Raw genomic sequence first — 20,446 nt, 5'->3', positions numbered from 1 at the left:
CATTACACTGTGTGATTTTTCTTTATGGTATAATGGCACCGTAATACAATTTATTATTACACACATATTTTTAAAAATGCATTTATATCTTATGCCCTACACAAGCAAATCCGAATTCATTGTGTTGACACAAGTATTGCTTTCTCCATTCTTGGTATAATTTGCATTTCTCAATCTCTGTGTAGATATGGAAATCCTAACCTTTGTGCTTAGGTAGTTAAAAATAGTGACAAAAGTTTCAGGGATGGGAAGAAAGAATACAGAAGCTGAAAAGCTGGAGAAAAAAAAATACATCATTCAAATCCACCTCCTAATGTAGGCAAAAAGGACTGGAGGGAGAAAAATGTCATCTGCCTCCTTATGCCAGTGAAGAATCTTTTTTTGTATTAATGTGCCTATTTTTTCACCAAATAAAGCAAGAATGGAGAATCTATGGCCTCTAGAGTTGTTGAAGTACAATTTTTAGTATCCTCACAATTGTGCATATTTGCTAAGGCACTTGGAGTTCTTGTTCAGAAACTTTTGAAAGGCCGTAGGCTCCTTAGTTCTGTAATATATGTAAATGCAAGATTTATCCCACCCCATGTGCTCAATGCAGTTGTAACATAGACTGACAATATCTGACGCCTTTATGGATTTCTAAGATGAGAAATATTGGGACTATATTTCCGAAGAGAAAATTGATCCTGAAGAAAAACCTTTGGATTTACCATGTTGAAAAGAAGCTAGTTCACCAACGTTTTTTTTCCTAATATCGAACATGGTATATTCAAGGATTTTCACAAGTAGGGCTTTAGACATTCTTGGTAACATCAAATAGTGACCTTGCATGCAATTAAGAATAAAGCATGTTAATTAGTGTGTGGCAGGACATTCAATTTCTGCCAGCACTTCCTACCCACTGCAACACTCTCTAAAAAACTGCTCCTGAGTGGGGAACTCACAGAACAATATGGATAATGGCACAGAAGGCCACAACAGGTTGTAAAGAGGGTGTTTGCTACTTCAGTACTACTTACTACTCTTAATTATCCAGACATTCAGCACATAGGGAAACAAATGCACATTTACCACTTTTATTATTCACTTTACACACACACACACCCAGACGTAAGAGTCCAACTCAGTGTCTAGCTAGCCATGCTATTTTTGAGTTCCAGAAGAATACAGGCAGGCTGTCCACCACGCTCAGTACCTTATTTTATGCAATGGTTCTGTTGTATTACAGTTCCCATCCACTTTTAAAACTTCCACCAATCCCAGCTTGGTATCCTGATGCTTTTTCACTTGAATACCAGCGTCTGATCCAATTCACATAGACGTCACATTTTGTTTTGCAAACCATATCTTGTTAAATCTTATTACAGGTCTTCATTCTGATATTTTTCTACATGCTCTATAAACTGAAACCTATCAGAATGCATCCTTCTATTCAATGTATTTATAAATAATATAAATGAGGGGTTAGAAAATACGATTATTATATTTTTGTGGGCCTTTTGGCTGTAAAATAAATTAATAAAATTATATTTCCTTGTCTGATTATTGGATTTGTGGGTGAGACAAAGATAGAAAGGAGAGCTGACACCTTAGAAGTCAGTATCAAGATTTAGGAGGATCTTTAGAAGCTGGGACAATAGGTAGAAACCAGCAAGATAAATTTCAATAAGGACAAATGCAGGGTCCTTCATTTGGGTAGGAAAAATCAAAGATCCAAAGAACTGGATGAGGAAGACCACACTGAGCAACAGTACATTAAAAAAACACTTGGGTGTCTTGGTGCAACTGCCAAACGAACAAACAAAATATAATCCTAGGCGGCAGTATACTTCTGCAGTAACAGAAGCATAATATTTTTGTATATTTATTGTTTAAATTAATTGTACACTGCCCAGAGTCACTTTTTGTGAGATGGGCAGCCATATAAATTTGATAAATAAATAAAATAATGCCAGGATTAAAAGAAATCATGATTTCTCTTTCTTTTGCACTGGTCAGACCACAAATAAGGTGCTGTATTTTAGTATAACACTGAAAAATTAGAGCATGTCCAAAGAACAACCAAGATAATAAGGGCCATGGAGTGGGGGAGGAATTTAAGGAATAATTGGAAGTGTTGAGTAGGTTAGGCCTGGGAAAGGGTGTGGAGAGACACGACAGCTATCTTTGAGTATCTGAAGGGATACTGCGTATATGACAGGGTAAAATTTTCCAAAAGACAAGAAACATAGGTTTAAATTACAAGGATTTTAACTGGACAGCAGGAAGAATCTCTTGCTAATAAAGAGCTGTTCAATAATGGAATAGATTATCTTGGAAGGTGGTGGACTCGCTTCTACCCGAAGCATTGAAAGAGAAGCTGGCTGGCTCTTTGTCAAGAGGGCTGTAATCCTTGTCCTGGGCAGGGCTTGGTCTAGATAATCTCTACGGCAATGTTTCTTGGCCTTGGCCACTTTTAGATGTGTGGATTTCAACTCCCAGAATTCCCCAGCCAGCCAATTCTGGGAGTTGCAATCCATACATCTGAAACTGGCCAAGGATGAGAAATACTGCTCCAAGGTCTCTTCCAAACCTTACATTCTACGATACGATTATTGTGCCTCTATACCTGCTTTAAGTGACTCTCATGTATTCCATTTTCTGTTCTGTTCTGTTCTATTCCTCTATCTCCATTCATATCTTCATACAAATACATGGTATATATTGGAATGTAACAATTAAAAACCAATATATATAACTGCAGGATACGATTGGTAAAATTATGGTGACAATAATAAGAGGATCAATGAAATCACTCTGCTTCCAATTGGGGGCAGAACTTTCTTCTCAGAGGTGTCATGTTCACCGTTCCAATGTTACCGTTACATCGTAACGTTTCGCATGTCATTTGGCTGATGCGTGTTTCATCTGGGAGGGGAGGAGGAGTCCATCTCGTGGGATTGTTATATGTTAGCAGCTGGATTGGAATGTGTTTGGGTTATCTCGTGTGTTCAAGGTTCCTTTCGCAGGACATCAGCAGAAACGGTTACCAGCACCTGGGGGGGGGGGGAGTTTGCAATGGCAGTGCGAGGGGAGGGATTACGTTTGAGCCGAGGGTTTTTAGTTTGTATTTGGCGCACTTTTGCTCATTCTCAGCTTTCTCTGTATTTGCATACTATTCTTTAATAAATCAGATATCATTAAGTTCCTGCTTGTGAGTCTGAGTCTATTAGGGTAGGCAATCCTTACAAAGGACTTTTATCATTCCAGAAATGTTTGAATCACTGCTTACTCATTACCCATTCTGAGGTCCTTCTCCCACTAACCACCTTTAAGAGGGATTTTTTGGGGGGGAGAGTTGGGGTTAAATACTTTCTTCACTAAAATACCTCCCTTCTAACCATAACACTAGGCAATGTTTCTGAATACAGGCAGTCCTGGGGTTAGATAAGCCCTGATTTACAGAAATCTGACTCTATAGAGAGGGTTGCAAAAATGGTGGTTGCCATATTTACACCTGCACATAGCATGCAATCTGACTTGTGCAAAAATTGGTTTATGCAAGGATTCCTGGAACAGGAATCTTTAATTAACTCCAGAACTTCCTGTATTACTTTTTGGATGAGGAAGCCATCTAAATGTGGTTCTTGTATCAGTAAAGTAACACTAGAAATCCAAAGTCACATGGGGGGAGCTCACACTAGGATTCCTTTCCCATCAAAGTGGTTAACCTAACTATATTTGATCAATTAATCGAATTCTCAGGTTTCTAGAACATACTGAGCCACAAGCTAACCATTCAGGCTGGATTCATACAACATAACAGACTAAAGTATGTTTGACTAATTTGTGGTTCAGGGTATCATGAGGACAGAAGCAACACGACAGGTTCTGGTTAATGCTAGCATAGTACAAACTTGAAGAATCTCTTGCTATAACTACTACTGATTTTATCTCAGTATGCAGTAAATATCTTAGCTGTACCTACTCCCAGATTCAAAGTAGCACAAGAAAGGTTATGCTGTTGTTTTTAGCTATGTCACATGTACTTTATAGCAAGACACTTGGGAATCATACCTTGCTGAACTACCAATTCCAAAACTTCCTAACTCTGAGTTTTCAAAGTCTACAATTTATCACCAGACACTCTCTAACTATATTGCAGCTTTTTAATTTTGTTGTACTGTTTTATGATTATAAACCACCAGGAGTCATATAATTTTGATGATGAAATAAATAAATAAATAAGCAAGCAAGCAAGCATTCTCAGCAGCTCTAGCACAGATGAAGGGAGGAAAAACTTGGACACCAGATAAACTAAGGCAATGCATATCTCCCTTTTTATGGAAATCTAAGGTTTCAAATCCATATTCTCAAATTAAAGCCAAAACTACTGTATGTCAGCTAATGGACCCCAACACATAAGAAAGAATTATCTCAACATAGGAACTAAGAACAATGATAGCTCTTCAGGAGTCTGTGAGATTTTATTTTTCATCTTTAATTGACATTTCAGAACCAGAAAAGAAAAGAAACACAAAGTACTTCTCTGTGATTAACTTTTCCCTCTTTCCCTGGATCTTTTAGCCTTCTTGGTATAAAAATTTATCCACAAAAATAGTGCCTGGCACAGGGGCTCACTAGAGTTGATTTTCCAACTTTGGAGACCCACAGTTGAGATGGAATGGGTGTCTGTGCGTGTGTGTTCTAAATATTCTGTAGTCCATACCATATGTCAAGTACATTTTCTTAGGCTATCTTAAAATATCAGTTCCCTTTCAAACCAAATTGTATAATCTAATACCATGTTCAATGATTAAACAGAACTTTCATAGCTCAGAAATACTTGATATAAGACTACATAAATCATGCCTTTCTTTTCATGAAGGGAGAACAAGCCATAAAGTCTCTCCTAACATGGACTTAAGCTTCCAAGTTCTCCCCCTAAATCTCAGTGCTGCATTACTTGATGCCTTCACCAGAAATGAATTTTGCCTCTACAGGGAACGAGGGTGCAACAAGAACATTAATTTCAGGCAATATGGAAACTCATTAGCAATATCTAGCACAATAATTCCCAAATGTGGTAACTAAAGACGCGGAGGTTCCTTATATCTAATGTTAAATCCAGTGCTAGGCTGTACTATGTCCTCTGATTAGTACTCTTCCCAAGATCCCTAATACATCTTCCCTGGGGGTGCTAGTTAATTTTTTATAAGCTGCAGTACCAAGGACCTTCTATATATGGAAGACATGGAAGTGCCTTAGACTAATGGGTCTCCTATGACCCAGAATTGTTTGCTCATACAAACAAGAGTTTTCTAGGATTTCAGGGATGAAATTTTTTACATCTTAATGTCTGAGATCCTGTTCAATGGAGATGCCAGAAATCAAGCCTGGGTTCTTCTAAATGCAAAGCATGTGCTTAACCCTACAGTTATAGCTCATCTTTCCCTACTGGGGTATATGGAGAATTATTTTCCTCCTCATGCTTTAAGGCACTTTTTTTTTTTAATCCATTCAATCGTGACCAATTCTCAGAGACTGCCTGGACAAGTCCCAGCAATTTTCCTGGCAAGCTTTTTCAGAAGTGGTTTGCCATTGCCTCCCTCCTAGGGCTGAGAGAGAGTGACTGGGCCAAGGTCACCCCACTGGCTTTGTGCCCAAGGCAGGACTAGAACTCATGGTTTCTAGCCTGGTGCCTTAACCACTACACCAAACTGGCTCTCAAACTACCATTTCCCTCTTTCTAAATTACAATTAAAACAAAAAAACCCCACAGATAGAAAAGTAACTCATACTGAGATGCATCAATCATGCTTCAAAGTTACTAGCACAAAATTTGAATGTCCAAAGGAAAAAGCATTGGGTATCTGCAGTTGGTTAACCCAGTGCTTAACCTTAGAAATACTGCCCTGAACAGGACTTTCTGCGTAAAACAGGAAAAAATGAACTTATGATTGATACTTTTGACAGATAGGATAGATTATAGAAAGAAGAGAGTCACAATGTAACTTTAGAGAAAGAGGTAGATCTACAATTGTACTTGCAGGGTAACTGCTGTAAAGAAGATCAGAAGCCACTTCTCTGTATCTTTTTTCTTTTTCTATTTTTCTTCTACTTCTTTCTTTTCTTTTTGCACTTTAGCTTTCTCTTTTATTTCCTTTTTCTTTTTTCGTTCATACTTTTAGTTTGTATTAATTTTTACTCTTGTTTTTAAAATTTTTAATAAAATTATATTTAAAAAGGCTTAAAATAACACCCCATAAAGCATTTATTGTTTATTCGTTTAGTCGCTTCTGACTCTGTGACTTCATGGACCAGCCCACGCCAGAGCTTCCTGTCGGTCGTCAACACCCCCAGCGCCCCCAGGGACGAGTCTGTCACCTCTAGAATATCATCCATCCATCTTGCCCTTGGTCGGCCCCTCTTCCTTTTGCCTTCCACTCTCCCTAGCATCAGCATCTTCTCCAGGGTGTCCTGTCTTCTCATTATGTGGCCAAAATATTTCAGTTTTGCCTTTAATATCATTCCCTCAGGTGAGCAGTCTGGCTTTATTTCCTGGAGTATGGACTGGTTTGATCTTCTTGCAGTCCAAGGCACTCTCAGAATTTTCCTCCAACGTAAAGTAAATAAAGTAATTTATCCAAGTAAATAAAGCATTTACTCAGCTTAAACTTTTGATAGAGCTTTTCTCAGTATTTTACTTTTTCCAGTTGTTAAATATTTCCTTGATAAGCCATCTCTGTTCACTAATAAGAGACTTTTATCAAGGAAAATGTTGCAGAGCTTTTAATTAAAAAATGGCGTTAATACCGTTTTCAACAAAACGTTCAGAAATGTAACAGTTTTAAAGCTGCTCATATGTTGTTTTGTCTTTTCAGCTTGAAAATAAAAATACAAAGAAATACTGCCCTGAACAATGGATTCAAAGAGACAAAGATGTGTCAAGAGCACACACACACAGTACCTGTGGAAAACTCCTTAAACCAAATGAGGGCATCTGTACAATCCTGGGAAAAGATACAGCTGCTTTAAGGTGCTACATAAAATGTCCCTGCATGTTCTGAAACCCCTGTTCTCCTTTGAACAGGAAAGGTGATACAGTCCTGCTAGATTACTACCTAATTCAGGATTTCTCAACCAGGGTTCCCTGGAACCCTAGGCTTCCACAAGAGGTCACTAGGGGTTCCCTGGGGGATCATGATTTATTTAAAAAAATATTTCAAATTCGGGCAACTTCACATTAAAGAGGTAAGCTTCATTCTTTATTTTCAGTTTGAGAACACTGTTAGTGCATATATACAGGCCTACAAATGAAACAAATATAATAGTTTTGTAACTTCTGGCCTATATTTCAGCCTGAATGTGTAGGGGTTGCCTGAAAAATATTTCAAGGGTTCCTCCAGGGTCAAAAGGTTGAGAAAGGCTGATCTAATCTAAATTTCAAGCTTCTTCCTTCGTATGACAACTTCTGTGCTTTTAAACACCCTCTCCTACATTCTCTCATAGCCTTTTTATTTTAGAAGATGTTCTCCATCAACAAAAAGAAAAAGACACACAAATATAGGCTGGAATTTTCATTCTAGAAAGTGTTTTGTCCGTTTTATATTGCACAGTCTATTACTACCCAGGCATTCAGCTGTTCATTGCAGTTCCTTTTAAGTAGATTTGATTCACATGCCAGCCTGCAGAGAAGTACCATTGTGAGAGTTAAATGTATATGTGTAAAAATTAAACTCAAGATGAATTAAGCTGAAGACAACTAGACAAACAGATATGGTTAGTTATTAGAAGATACAATTTTGGGGATTTAGAGTCCAGAATTGAATAAAGGGACTCATGAAAGAATAATAGGGACAAGCCCTCCCCCTGCTGGTTAGCAGAGGCAGAGCAAAGCTGACTCCATACACCGCCTACCTGTAGGCAGCAACACACCTTGTACGTGTGGTAAGGGATCTCCTCGCTAATACCCCAAAAGCAAGGTTCAAAAGAAGTGTGGCTGGAGACAATGAATAGATGCTCAAACATAACAATGCTACAGTAGAATATGGTTGATGTTGATCAACATGCTGGGTGGAACAGCTGCAGACAAAGAGTGATCCTCTTTCCAGTGTGAAGTAAAGAAGCATTCTGTAATTGAACTCTCTGGGACTACTGTAGGATAGATGTTACACATTATCTGGTCATGGCAGGGGTCCCATGGGACCAGGCTTGGAAGACCAAGGCTTGTTTTCCATCAGACTAGTTAAGCTATGCCTACCATTTCAGACTGTGCAGAGAACCACTGTCTTAAACGCTCCTCCAAGTAGACATTCTTAGCACACAGAAAGCTAATACAGCAAAGAGAAGGCTGTACAAGAACCATTTCTTGGACCTGTTAGTTTTCTACATGTAAACTATTGATCTGAGACTCCCCACTTGCAGTCTGATATGACGCATCCAAGCATCAACTCAGTGAAAACTCAAGTCCTGCAAGACTCCTATTCTTTATCCATTTGGTAGCTTTTCTCCAGTAGGTACAACTGTTACTAGACTGACTTCTGTCCTGGATTCCTTATTTCCTGCTCCACTTATTGATTCCCCTCATAACTCATTTAAGGTGTCAGTTTGATACCATCTTTGCAGAGCAGCACATAACAATAAAAATGAAACCTTCTGTATGCTAATTTTCTGCTCAAAAGAAATAAAAGCTTGTGAGAATTTTCAATAAAAAGAAGTAAAACATTTTGTTTAAGGAACAGGTACTCAGGATCTTTGGTTAATAATAACTTCTAATTAAGGTCGGTAACTCTCTGCCCCACATATACACATTCTGGACCCTAGAGGGCCATAGCACTCCTAGAACAATCCATAGTATCTCTCTTCTCCCAAAAAGCAAGTTTTATTTCTGTAAGTCACCATTTGAGCATGCTGAATTTTTCTTTCTAGGCATGAAAAAGCATGATCTATCATAGTGCCAGATACTGGCAAAAGTAGAAAAATGTCAAATACGGACATGTACCTGGTGATCATCAAATAGCTATGCCCGTGTTTTCAATGACAAACAGTATGCTATGTTGTTTTGCATCTAGACACAAATGGATTTTATAAACAAATTAATCATTGCAGTTATCTTAAGAATGAGGCTGGGGAAGAGAGGTGGTTTGAGGAAGGGAAAAAAATGAGGAATGATAAAAGCTGAACTTTCCTTTTTTTGTATTTTAACCATGCAAATGTGTCATGCCGAATGGGAAAAATCTCAGATTCTGAGTATAACCGATGTTGATGCAGAAAACTGAATTAGTAGTTAGTTAACTGCAAGAAGACTCCCCCCCCCCGCTTTTTTAAACTGCATTTTGGAATGGATATGGAAGTCATGCAACCTTCTTTTGAAAAATCTGTTCTGAATTTTGGTGGCAGGAGACCATTTTTATTTGGTGAGTAAAAACAAGTGTAACTCAGAAATTAGTACACTACATGCTTGTTACTGCATCCTCTTCAACCTGCAGATTTGTTAATTAACTAAATTGCAGTAATTCCATAATTACTACAGGCATACTGTAAAATACGTCATAATTATGAAGCTGTCACATACAAAAACCAATAGATTTCTTACTATCCCAGAGCCAGGCAATATCTCACAGGTTGTCTGCAGTTCTCCCAGCCCCTTTTTCAGGGCTCCCGATACCCAAGACTGCACTGCTGAAATCTGGAGGCCAATTAGTAGCTATAGGTGGAATAATTGTTCACTTTTTACCATAAAAGTGAGGTAAAGCATGGGCATTACACTGTGATCACACTCATTTTCCACTAAGCAAAGCTCTTCCTCAAAGAGCAAAAAAAAAGTGAAAAATATTTACTCCTCTGATGACATTACTGCATTGCTCCATTTGGCTTCTGCAGACCATAATATGCACATAAGTATATACAATTGCCCCTTAAGTAGCCGAATGTAGAGCACAGCTTTTGCAGATCCAGATCTTGAGAACCCGTCCAATTCTTTTTAATGGACAGAGCCCAGAACTGAGCCTGGGACCTTCTGCTCAGCAGGCAGCACTCTTCCTTTGAACTGCAGCTGTTCCTTTTGGTTCTGGATGATGGTTCATGGTACAGTGTGTCATTCTGCAAGCTATTCCACATAAAAAGATATTATGTAGTTGAAGAAAAGCAGGGCCACGTTGCTGGAGAGACCCTGACGTGGTTCTGGCTACCTCCATGATTCGACCCACAATTTCTAGGCATTGAAAGGAGTCTAAAGAATTTTTCTCTCATGCAAGCTTCTCTTCATGAGCAAGATACCAAGTGCACAGGGAAGATGCTGGCTGGGGAATTCTGGGTGTTGAAGTCCACAGAGCTTAAAGTTACTGAGGTTGAGAAACACTGCTCTAGACTGTAGAGGGATAGCTGGTTCTTCCGTGAAACCAGCTAATAGAATAGCAAGAGAGCAGTCCTTAATCTTGCAGGCCTCTTCAAGGGAAGTATCCGTACTGTATAGCCTCTCCTCATATGCACTGGCTTCTGTCAGAATGGTATATATAGTCCAGCTTCCTTAAGCTCTCAGAGTAGAGAGATATAGTGTCCCTGCATACAAGGTTTTAGACATACCCACAAATCATGTAAAACCTCATATGTGGAGATATAAAATGACGTAATGTAACATCTGTGTCTCTCTATTCTGAGAGTTTAAGAGAAAGTGGATTGTATGATATACATTCCTTTCTGCAACACCACTGAGCACCACGACTTGGATAGTTTCTAAAGTGTGAGGTTGACAAGATCAGGATTCAGACTCAACAAGAAGACTAGAACTCTGTTGAGACAAGCTATTTTAACAGAATCTTGTAAGCCTGACCGTGTTTTCCCTTCCCTCCCTCTTATACCCCTGGAAGTCAGGAAGGAGCCAGTCTAAGTCCCTTCCTAATACTTTCCCTGTTCCCTGGGCATAAAGCATGTATATGCACATGCTATTATTGTAACCATCTTTGAAAAGTTTCTCCAAGGTCATCGCCATGGCTCTCCACACCAAGTTAATGCACTGTATATAGTCATCTAAAGGGCAATGGTCTGTGAGTTCAATTTCTGGTAGAAAGTTTGAATCCCGTAGAAAAGATCCAGCTATGTATGTCTGATGAGTCCCAGTAAGGATGAAGGTGGTCACGTACTGCCTCTTGGTGGTTAATATAATTGGCTTCTATGATATCGCAGCGTGTGGAAACAAGAATGGAATCAGTCAAGTGACACTGCATCATCTCCCATTCAGCTAGAGGTGAGTGGAAATTGCTCAAACAACAAACTTTCTCAAAACTATTTTGAAGAGAGGTTAGGTTTTTCGGTTTTTTAAATACTTGTCTGCTCCCACAAAAGAGAGACTACTTTGAAAATATATCCTCAGACTTTCTTTTGTCGTGGTTACTACTTTCCCTCCATCACAATGCCCTGAAAGGAATCTAAGACTGCTGGCTCACAGTGCCAGCAAAGCAAAGCAAAACTTTTATGTGTATAAACAGCTATATTTCTTCACAACAAAAGCTTAGCAGCATCCTCTCCCAAACAATGGCTAAATCTAGATTCTTCCATTCAAAGCACTGCAACTAGCATAACCAAAGAGAACAATAGCTAAGGGCTTGCCAGCCCTCGAGGTAGGCAAGGTCAAGAAACAGGCATGGCAGGAATTCCAGGAATGTTCTTTATTACAGGATAGGGCAGTGTTTCTCAGCCTTGGCAACTTTAAGATGTGTAGCCTTCAACTCCCAGAATTCCCCAAACAGCATGCTAGCATGTCCTGGCGGCAGTGCAAGATAAATTCTTTCCCAGTTTCAAATATAGAGATTGCTTAGAATCCAAGCCATAAGAACAAGCTCCATTCTTAGATAACTGACATTTATTTCTGAATGCTTTAGAAATGATAATGCACTCTGACTCCAAAAGGTCACATCTAACACATACAATATTATTCCATTTTGATCTTGTCTCACTAGTTAATAAAGTTCTTTGCTCCCCAAACTGCTCACCAGAGATCACTGTAGAAGCTGACGCACCAGCCTAAATTAATGTTTGGTTTTAAGCTTATGTATTCTTATTCCACGTACTTCTAGCTACATCTGTAGAAACATCATTTCTTTAAACTAATATACTACAAATGGTTGCTTGAAAGCATTTTATTTCACAAGCAGTTATCTTCTACTACCTGTTTACTCAATGCCCAAGTTCAACACTAAGTAATGTCAGGTTGTGATGATCAATACGTTTATTCGTCTTCTAGCGCAATACAACGCAACAGGATGCCCTCTAGTAGCTCACCCTTTCACAACTTGACATCTTCCAAGGAAATACCACTTTGGGGATGCTTAGCCAGCTGGCTAGGAATCCAGAAGTTTTAGTTCCAGTACGTATGGATAGCAACACATTGGGGAATGCTTTAGGAGCTTATATGGAATCCATATATTAATAGGGTATTTTATGTCTGAATATATCATCAGAGAGTAGAACTGGACTCTGATTCCACAGCCCAGGTGCTCAGAAAGAACACAAGCATGACTAAACCTGTTAGAGTACCTACCCTGGTCCCCATCTCCAAATGGGCATGATGGGAAGGGAGCTATTGTTACTAACCTGCCTGACGTACAGCAAAAGGCTTCCTTGGGGCTCCTTTATACAAAACAATATTTCTGGAACACACTTCCTAAACACAATTTGATAATGCAACCAAGGAGTTAAGGGCTGGAATGGAAACCAGATGCCTCTGGATAATTAGGAGCCCTTGTCCTCACTTGGCAAGCAATCATCTAAACACAATCGCATGAACCTTAAGGTTAGGTGAGCAAGTAAAGCAGACAACTCAAAGCACATACATAGTGATCTAAGAGTGAATTGAAATAGCAAGCAAAAGGTTATAGGTGAAGTGCTGTGGGACACCTTACAGTGAAAACTAGATTTGTTCACTCTGGATAACAGTCCTGAAGCAACTGCTCCAATGTTTCAGCAACCTCTGCTTGTCTAAACAAGCAGGAACTCCAGCTGGAGAAGTTACATACAAAAACTACTTAGGAAAAAGAACACTTTTTGAATTGCTAATGCTGCTAGCTGCAAAATGCAAATACCTTAGGGTTTTTTTCAATGCTATTTCTCTCTCACCCTTCCCCCAACACACACACTTCATCAGACACATGCCACACCTTCACTCAGTCTTTTCAAGTTGTCTGGAATATGGATTTCCTCAAAAATCTGACAATAACCTGACATGGTGATAATTTTCTAAGCTATGTTGCTCATGTCAAATTATTCAACATCTGTCTTCATGTTCCCACAAAAATTAGCATAAGATAGTGGTTTCTGATGACACCTCTAGTGAAATATTTTGACTCCTACTAGTAAGTTGCAAACAACCTGTCAGGTGGATAATGTCAGTTTCCAAGTCCTGCATATTAAGATGGCTCTGTGGGTTGTTTGAGGGTTGTATGGAGTAGGACTCTGTTGGCCTAATGCTGGGTTCAGGCATTAAAAAAGGCAAGGACAATTACACTGAAGAGCAATATCAGCAAGGCAGGCAACTTGAATCATTCACAGCAATAGCGTGACAGCTAAAATCCACACTGGATGCTAGGCATTTTGGTCCATAGAAAATAAAAATCTGATAGAAACAAGTGGCAGGGAATAGATTGCATGGGGGGGAAAACAGTTATAGAGCCCCAAAACTCAGTTATGAGTTTTCTGCTTTAAGATAAGGCCACTGTCCCTAGAAGTTGCATAGCCAGTATCAAACAGATAAGAAACTCTGATGGAACACAGGTCAAAGGAAAATAATTTTTTATATAAATATTATTTAACAGATGCCCAGTCCATTGAGATCTCTTCAGGCTAGGAAGGTGATTGTTTTGATGAGGACAATATGAAGAAGCAAGGTCCATGAAAGTCACTTTAAAGGAAAGGAGGGGCTAAATAGTACATAATCAATAGGAAACACATTTCACCCTGTTTTAAAGCAGAAAGAGCAGTACCAGTTCATATCCTTAGCTTTGAGAATGTTCTTCATTCTCTACGTGATTCCCCAATGAAGCAAAGCAGAGGGTGTTTTTAGGACAGAAGAGGTCTTAGTAGATGGTCTACTAGAGAAAAACTTGACCTGGCCTCTAGCAGCAGCTCAATTTACTGGAGTTACCAGATTAATATTTTACCCTAGTGAATGTTAACATCTACTAACACCTGCACATCAAGCTGCTAAAATTACCACAATGAAGCTTGCCAAAAGATCGGCACCCCAGCCATGTCAATAAGAAGATAAAAGTTGGAGGAACAGAAGGCTCTTCAGTAGAACGGCATGATAACCCACTGGGGAAAAAAGAAAGCAATCATCTCTCCTCAACGCTCCTCCCAGGACATTAAAATACAAGAAGATTATTTCACTATATACCTTGCCAAGTTCAAAAATATAGTACTGACTCCATAATCTTAGAAAGTGGGGAATCATTCACTAAGCCAGATTCCCCCCCCCCCTTTCTCTCTCTTGTCAGCAGTGAAGAATAGCTCCTGCTGTGCATATTCTGTCTGCTTTCCAAGCCTACAATAACCACAGCTTCCCCTGTAAGATTTCTATCTGACTGTTCATGAAGGATGCTTTTCCCAGATGCGCAGCCAAATGTGTTCCTTTGAAGCTCCTTCCTTCAGCTCCTTTATCTGCCCTGGAATGTCCCTTGAAGATTTGCTTTTTGCAAGGGGACAGTGATGGGGAACTGCCAGCACTGAGTCTTTTCCTCTGTGCAGTAAGAGAAAGTTGGGCTGTCAGCCGATCCATGTTAGCAGTAAAACACTATCAAGGCTTGTTAAATTCTTCTTAAAGTAAATAAAACAGCAGTCCAGCTTTTACAGTTCAGAGCAGCAAAACCCTCTTCTCACAAGATTTTACACTCTATTCAGTGAGCTTTAAAATAGGAAAGATAAAGGGGAAAATAGAACAGGAAATTTTAAAAAGGGAAGCTACTTTCCCCCTTTGTATATACATACTTCATATTGTGAGGTAAAATATATCTGCAATCTGTAATTTGTCTAGGAAAATAGAGCATTTCCTTCCTCTCCCCTTTTCACTCATCTCCAATACCTATTTCAACCCATTTTTAATTTTAAATATATATTTTAATGTGTGTTTGTGTGTGAATATGTGCTTAGGACATTTTGCTATAGAAATACTTTCAAGGGCTGAAAATCTATTGCTTTATACATATGGACAAGTACAGTGTGAGGGAAGTGTTCCAAAGATCTTTTCATAATTGTGTAACATTCCCACTTTCCTAATAAAGAATTAGGGTTGGCAACAATTCATTGTTTCGCTAACACAGTGCAACCTTTTTCTGGCAGGTAACCACTACTGGCGTGAAAATTCAGTAAAATTCAGATGCCTCCTGATCAAGATGTGCAGCCCTCCAATTCACCCTGGACTCACAGACTCCTGTCCCTAAACTGCCACTGCTCACTGCAGGCTCTCTCTCTGAAATGCAGCCAACCCTTGTTGATCACAGTCTTTGAAAACATTACAGAATTCTCAACTATCCTTAATAGGAGGCTATGGGGAGAAAACAAGGAAAAGGCCTTTTTCTGTCTGGAAAAGACATAGTGCTTTTCTTGCTTTTTACTCATTTATTTCTCTTCTAGGACTCATTTTTATGTCAAAACTGTAAACCACCAGGGCCAGATGACAAAATGTTGCTGCCTGTGGCAGAATAGCAAGTAGTGCCCACCCAAATCAAGATGTGGAATACCTAAAGGTCAGCACAAGTTATTTGGGCAAGTAAGCCAACAGGGCTCCCCTTCCTGAGAATAAAAACACAATAAAAGATACATTAGATTTATTGCTCATTCACAATAACCAAATCCAGCCGCCTAGCAAAGCTGTAACACTGTGTTCAATAGCAGAGCCGGCCCTAATTTATTTGCCACTTTAAATCTCTTCCTATGGGAGCCTTATTAGATGGCAAGCCATTCATGCAGAACAGCTTGTTTTGTAGTTGAGAATAGATTTTCTTTAACTTTTCTTCAGGGTTACAGAGGTAACCTTCTTTCCACATAAAATGGCATTCTGTGACCTCCACAAAGTATAAAGCAGCCCATGCTGAAAAAAGGATAGGAATTAAATTACACAAGAGATCAGTTAACGTGAGTGATGAGCTGCTTCATATGCATATGTGAACTTGGTCATGGAAGACAAGTATAGGCAGAGTCTCACTGGCAGTTTCTTTTTAAAAGCTATAATGCATTTAGTAGTTGGAGAAGGAGAGGTGCAAAATTTCAGTAGCCAGCTTAAGTTTGTCCTTTTAGTAAAGATAGATGAATAGATGGAATCACCTACCAAAGGAAAGGAAGATTATTAAGACTCAGACTCTGTTCAGTCATCATGTCAAAGATCAATGTGTCAAGCTTCTTCAGGTTCTTCTGAGCCTGTGGTCCCAAGTGTTTCTCTTTGCACAAATGTAATGTTCCATCCATTTTAATAAAACATGGTAGAGGCCCTTAATGAAGGTCCACAATGGGTAAATAATCTAGTTTATTGTGATTTAATCTTTAGATTTTTCTTTAATCTGTTCAATCATGTCTGATTTTCAGAGACTGCCTGGACAAGTCCCTACAGTTTTATTGGCAAGGTTTTTTGGAAATGGTTTGCCATTGCCTCCTTCCTAGGGCTGAGAGTGTGTGACTGGCCCAAGGTAACCCAGTTGGCTTTGTGCCTAAGGTAGGACTAGAACTCACCATCTCCCGCTTTCTAGCTTGATGCCCTAACCACTACACTAAACTGGGTCTCTAGATTAGTAGATTATATGTACAGCCTTCGTGACAATCTGTACAAGGACCCTTTCTTAGCCTTCTTTTATAACCACTATGGTATTAAAAATAACGTCTGGAGAATATGCTGATGCATAACATTTTAGTTCACAAAATTTCCAGTTTCACAAGGGTTAACCACTAAGAACATCTAATTCTCATATTATATTCAGCTCAAAGCTACAGTTCAAGCTCAAATTTAGTGGAGGGAGGAGGAGAGGGCAGGACTCTGTAATTCCAGATTAGATTTTCTTCCATGAGCAAAAAGCTGTAGTTCAACATTGCATAAACCATTAATAGCTCCCTCTTCAGAATTTACAATAATTAGCAGTGGCTGAAAACTGCTTGGGAAAAGGAACAGACTGCAGATGGTAGGCCATGGAAAGTTTGTGGAACACCGATTCTACTCATCCGAACCACAACTAGAAATATAGTTGCAAATTAAAATGGTTATTCTCTCCATAAACCATTGAAAGAGTAATAGAGAAGACAAACAGTTGTTTGCTCCTCCAAGTGAAAGAGCAAATAAGCTCTGCTGATTAAATAACTGTGTACTGCACCTTTCTCTGTGTTTGATTTCTGCACTTTCTGTCCCTCTCCCTGAAATACACCTGAGATGTTATGCTAAACATCTAGAGGTCGGAAGAAAGGCATAGAGAAAAATCTAGAAATAAAAGGAATAGGAGAGGGGGATAAGTTGGTTAAGAAATAACAGTCAGAATTAAGGCTGAAAGAATACAGTCATGTATGAAGTTTGGCAGCCTTGAAAGGCCCTGAAGAAGCCTCAGAACAGAAACCCCCACCACTAGTTCTGCTTGGACTGCAACAGCCAAGCTAATTAAAAATAAAAAGTTTGGTGGAAGCATATAAAACACCCATGGGAATGTGAAAACCTGCACACACACTGCTTCTCTTGCAACCAAGGCATTACACACCCCATCTCACTTCTCTTGGGCATGCCTTGTAATTTCCCTCCAGGTTTTTAATTTCTCCCCCATATTCTCCCTTATCAGGCATTGGGGGAGGGGAGAAGACAAAACAAAACAGGATCTATTGAAAGCAAATACCAAATTAACAACTGAGCCCTGGTGGAGGAGGAAGAGAAGAATCTATTCCCTTTTTTTATTTTTATTTTCTTTGTCTGCATCATTAAAGTGACCTACAAAGGCTTTAGCTGTAGTGGGGGACTACAACCGCAGTGAAGGTTACCCACTGGAAAAACCAGCTGAATACGGGTTGATCCCCATTAAGTCATAGAGAAGGCCCGTGCTCCTTAACTTCTCCTGTAGGGATGTAGAGGAAGAGGGGTTTGGAGAACTTGATTTTACAGCTATGGATAAACAAGGCTGCTGTACAAAAGAGCAAGGGGTTGTTATGCCTTAGAAAGCTGAGGTCTTCATCACTGCCCTGACTGGATAGTGACTGCTCTAGTCCATCCTTTGCGACGGCCAGCAGCAGGCAAGCATGTTGCTGCCTTGCCTTTATGTTGCCAAGGGATAATCTTGTCTCTCTTCTAGGCTTACCACTGACACCCGTGTCAGCTGTTTCTGCCAAGTTGGGTGCTCCTGTGTGTGAACGTGCATCCTTTTGCAAACGGGACATCAATCTGTTTACTAAGTCCGTGGAACGATCTCCTTCCCAAACCGCTGTAAAAGGGGGTGTTTGAAAACAGTGGCAAGAAAAGCGAGGAGGGACAGCGTCGATCCCTGAGAACTACTGTACTAAAGATGCCCTTCCGCCTTTTCATCTTTCGTTCCAAGCATCGCTCCAGCCAGAACGCTCGGTGTGCAGGCGGGAACAGTCATTCCCACCGCCGACCTCTCCTAGCTAGCGCCAGCCTTCAGCTCTTTACCGTCGCTGGTGCTCCCCAAGCACCACTCTCCACTCCCGGGAGAAGGGGGGGGGGCGGGGGATCCCAGCAGCAACTGTGCCCGTGCATGCGCTGTGCTGTTTTGCAGAGCTCACTCAGTCCCGCTTCATTTTAAATTCTCCAGAGCTCAGTGACGACTGGACCGGGACGCCTTTCTCGCGAGCCGGAGGCAAGCCCCCGAATCACACCTCCCGCCGCCCCGTGGCAGAAAGGAAACGGATCCCTTTTCCAGACATAGCCGGCCTGTTTTTTTTCCCCCAAGTGCGGCAGAATCGGAAGAGTATTTCAAAACATTGGCGTTCAGGAGCCGTTAGGGGAAAAAAGCCCTCTGGGCTCCCCAGTCGTACCAACCCTCTTTTGAAAGGGCAGAGAGCGTTGACCAGTAATCCAAATTGGCAAAGGAGGAAGAGGAAAAAGGGTTAACGGGTCACTTTAGTAACGGGAATGGGCGATCCAAAAGGGGACAAGCACAGCGAAACGAAGGTGGAGAAAAGAAAGCAAGGAACGGGTGGACTGACCAGCTTTGTCCTTCCCAAAGAACAGCAGAGGCTTGTAGACGCACAAATGGCCCACCACTCTTAAGGGCCCCTTTCTCTTTAGGAACAACAAGTTGGTTTGTTTCCACTGAACGGAACCGCGCGGTTACGGATTCCCTCCTCTCCCCTGGTATCGCTCAGATGGAGGCTTTCAAAGGGTTAAAAAAGCATAACGTCCCCGGCCTCGTAAATCAGAGGAGGGTCAGGGTCGGAGGAGAGGAACGGCGGCAAAGTCACAGCTGCAAGAGATTACAAAGTAGCTGGATGGGGTTGCATCAGTAACTTCCCACCCTTAATTCTACCCGCGTCGTTTACTTTCTTCCGCTGTAGGTGCTTTCCAGAAACCAGCACACAAAAAACTTTGATCTGATTATAGCTGAGCCCTCCAATACCTACCCCCCGCAAAAAAAACCCCTCAGCCCTTTATTTCCTCCGAAGCAGAAAACTACAGCCACCCCCATGCCTCTTACCATAGACCCCTTGTCCCCTGATGTACACCGGGACCAGCGAGAGGAATAAAAAACAGAGAGTCTCCATCTTCAAGACAGAACCTTCATAGCCGGCGAAGAATAGCAGCCAGACCCAAAGGCAGCCCAGACAGCCTCAGATGGTGGATCCGAGAAAAAGGCAAGGAGCGCCTCCCGCAAAAATTCCCGTTCGCAGTACCCCACTTTCCGCGGCCTTGAAGCAGGGGAGGGATGGAGCTCCAGAGAAGCGCAGGGGCTGGCCGCAGGGGCGCCTCAGCCCGGCTGGCGGACTCGAATCTGCCTCCCGGGAAGCTCGCGTTCGTCTCCTAACAAACGCACACACAGCCAGTTGGAACGAAGTGAAGCAGCATCCCTCCCCAGACTCGGAGCAGGAGTTGCGAGGGGGGGGAAGGTGTGAGGGAAAGCTGGCAAGCCAGGGGTCTCGTCCCGTCCTCCTCTTCCCAAGCTCCGAGAAGAAAATAAACAGACCCTCACTCACGCCCAGATGCACGAAGGGGGGGGGGGAGAGAAAGAAACGGTGGCTTTCTTAACCGAAAGGAGCTAGGAAGAAGAGACGATCCAGCGGTGAAGCAAATCCAGAGAAACTTCAGCGATTCTGCCCTTCGGCGGTGCCCCGATCTTTTCAAGGCGGGAGAATCATATTTGTGCAGAAAGAAACATCAAGTGCTTTCTGAACGCTCCAGCTTCCCAAACTGCCTGCCAGCTGGGGCCAACTTGAAAGAGAGACAGCGAAAGACACAGATACGGGGGGCAGGAGGGGGGCGCTTAGCTAATAAGCCTCT

General features: G+C 41.0%; 1 protein-coding gene across 2 annotated transcripts in view; it reads right to left on the bottom strand.

Annotated features, from left to right (window-relative positions):
* Nucleotides 1-20,002, bottom strand: part of MDGA1 (MAM domain containing glycosylphosphatidylinositol anchor 1) — a 278,861-nt gene extending 258,859 nt beyond the window's left edge. For both annotated transcript variants that reach the window (XM_063304931.1, XM_063304922.1), the window contains exon 1: nucleotides 19,647-20,002. In XM_063304931.1, coding sequence (XP_063161001.1) covers nucleotides 19,647-19,713 — 67 coding nt within the window. In that variant the 5' untranslated portion in view covers nucleotides 19,714-20,002. The remainder of the gene's footprint in view (nucleotides 1-19,646) is intronic.
* Between the last annotated feature and the right edge of the window lie 444 nt (nucleotides 20,003-20,446).

The sequence above is a fragment of the Candoia aspera genome, chromosome 1, assembly GCF_035149785.1.
Source record: "Candoia aspera isolate rCanAsp1 chromosome 1, rCanAsp1.hap2, whole genome shotgun sequence".
NCBI lineage: Eukaryota > Metazoa > Chordata > Lepidosauria > Squamata > Boidae > Candoia > Candoia aspera.
The sequence above is the reverse complement of the archived record's forward strand: the minus strand, read 5'-3'. Positions and strand labels throughout refer to the sequence as shown.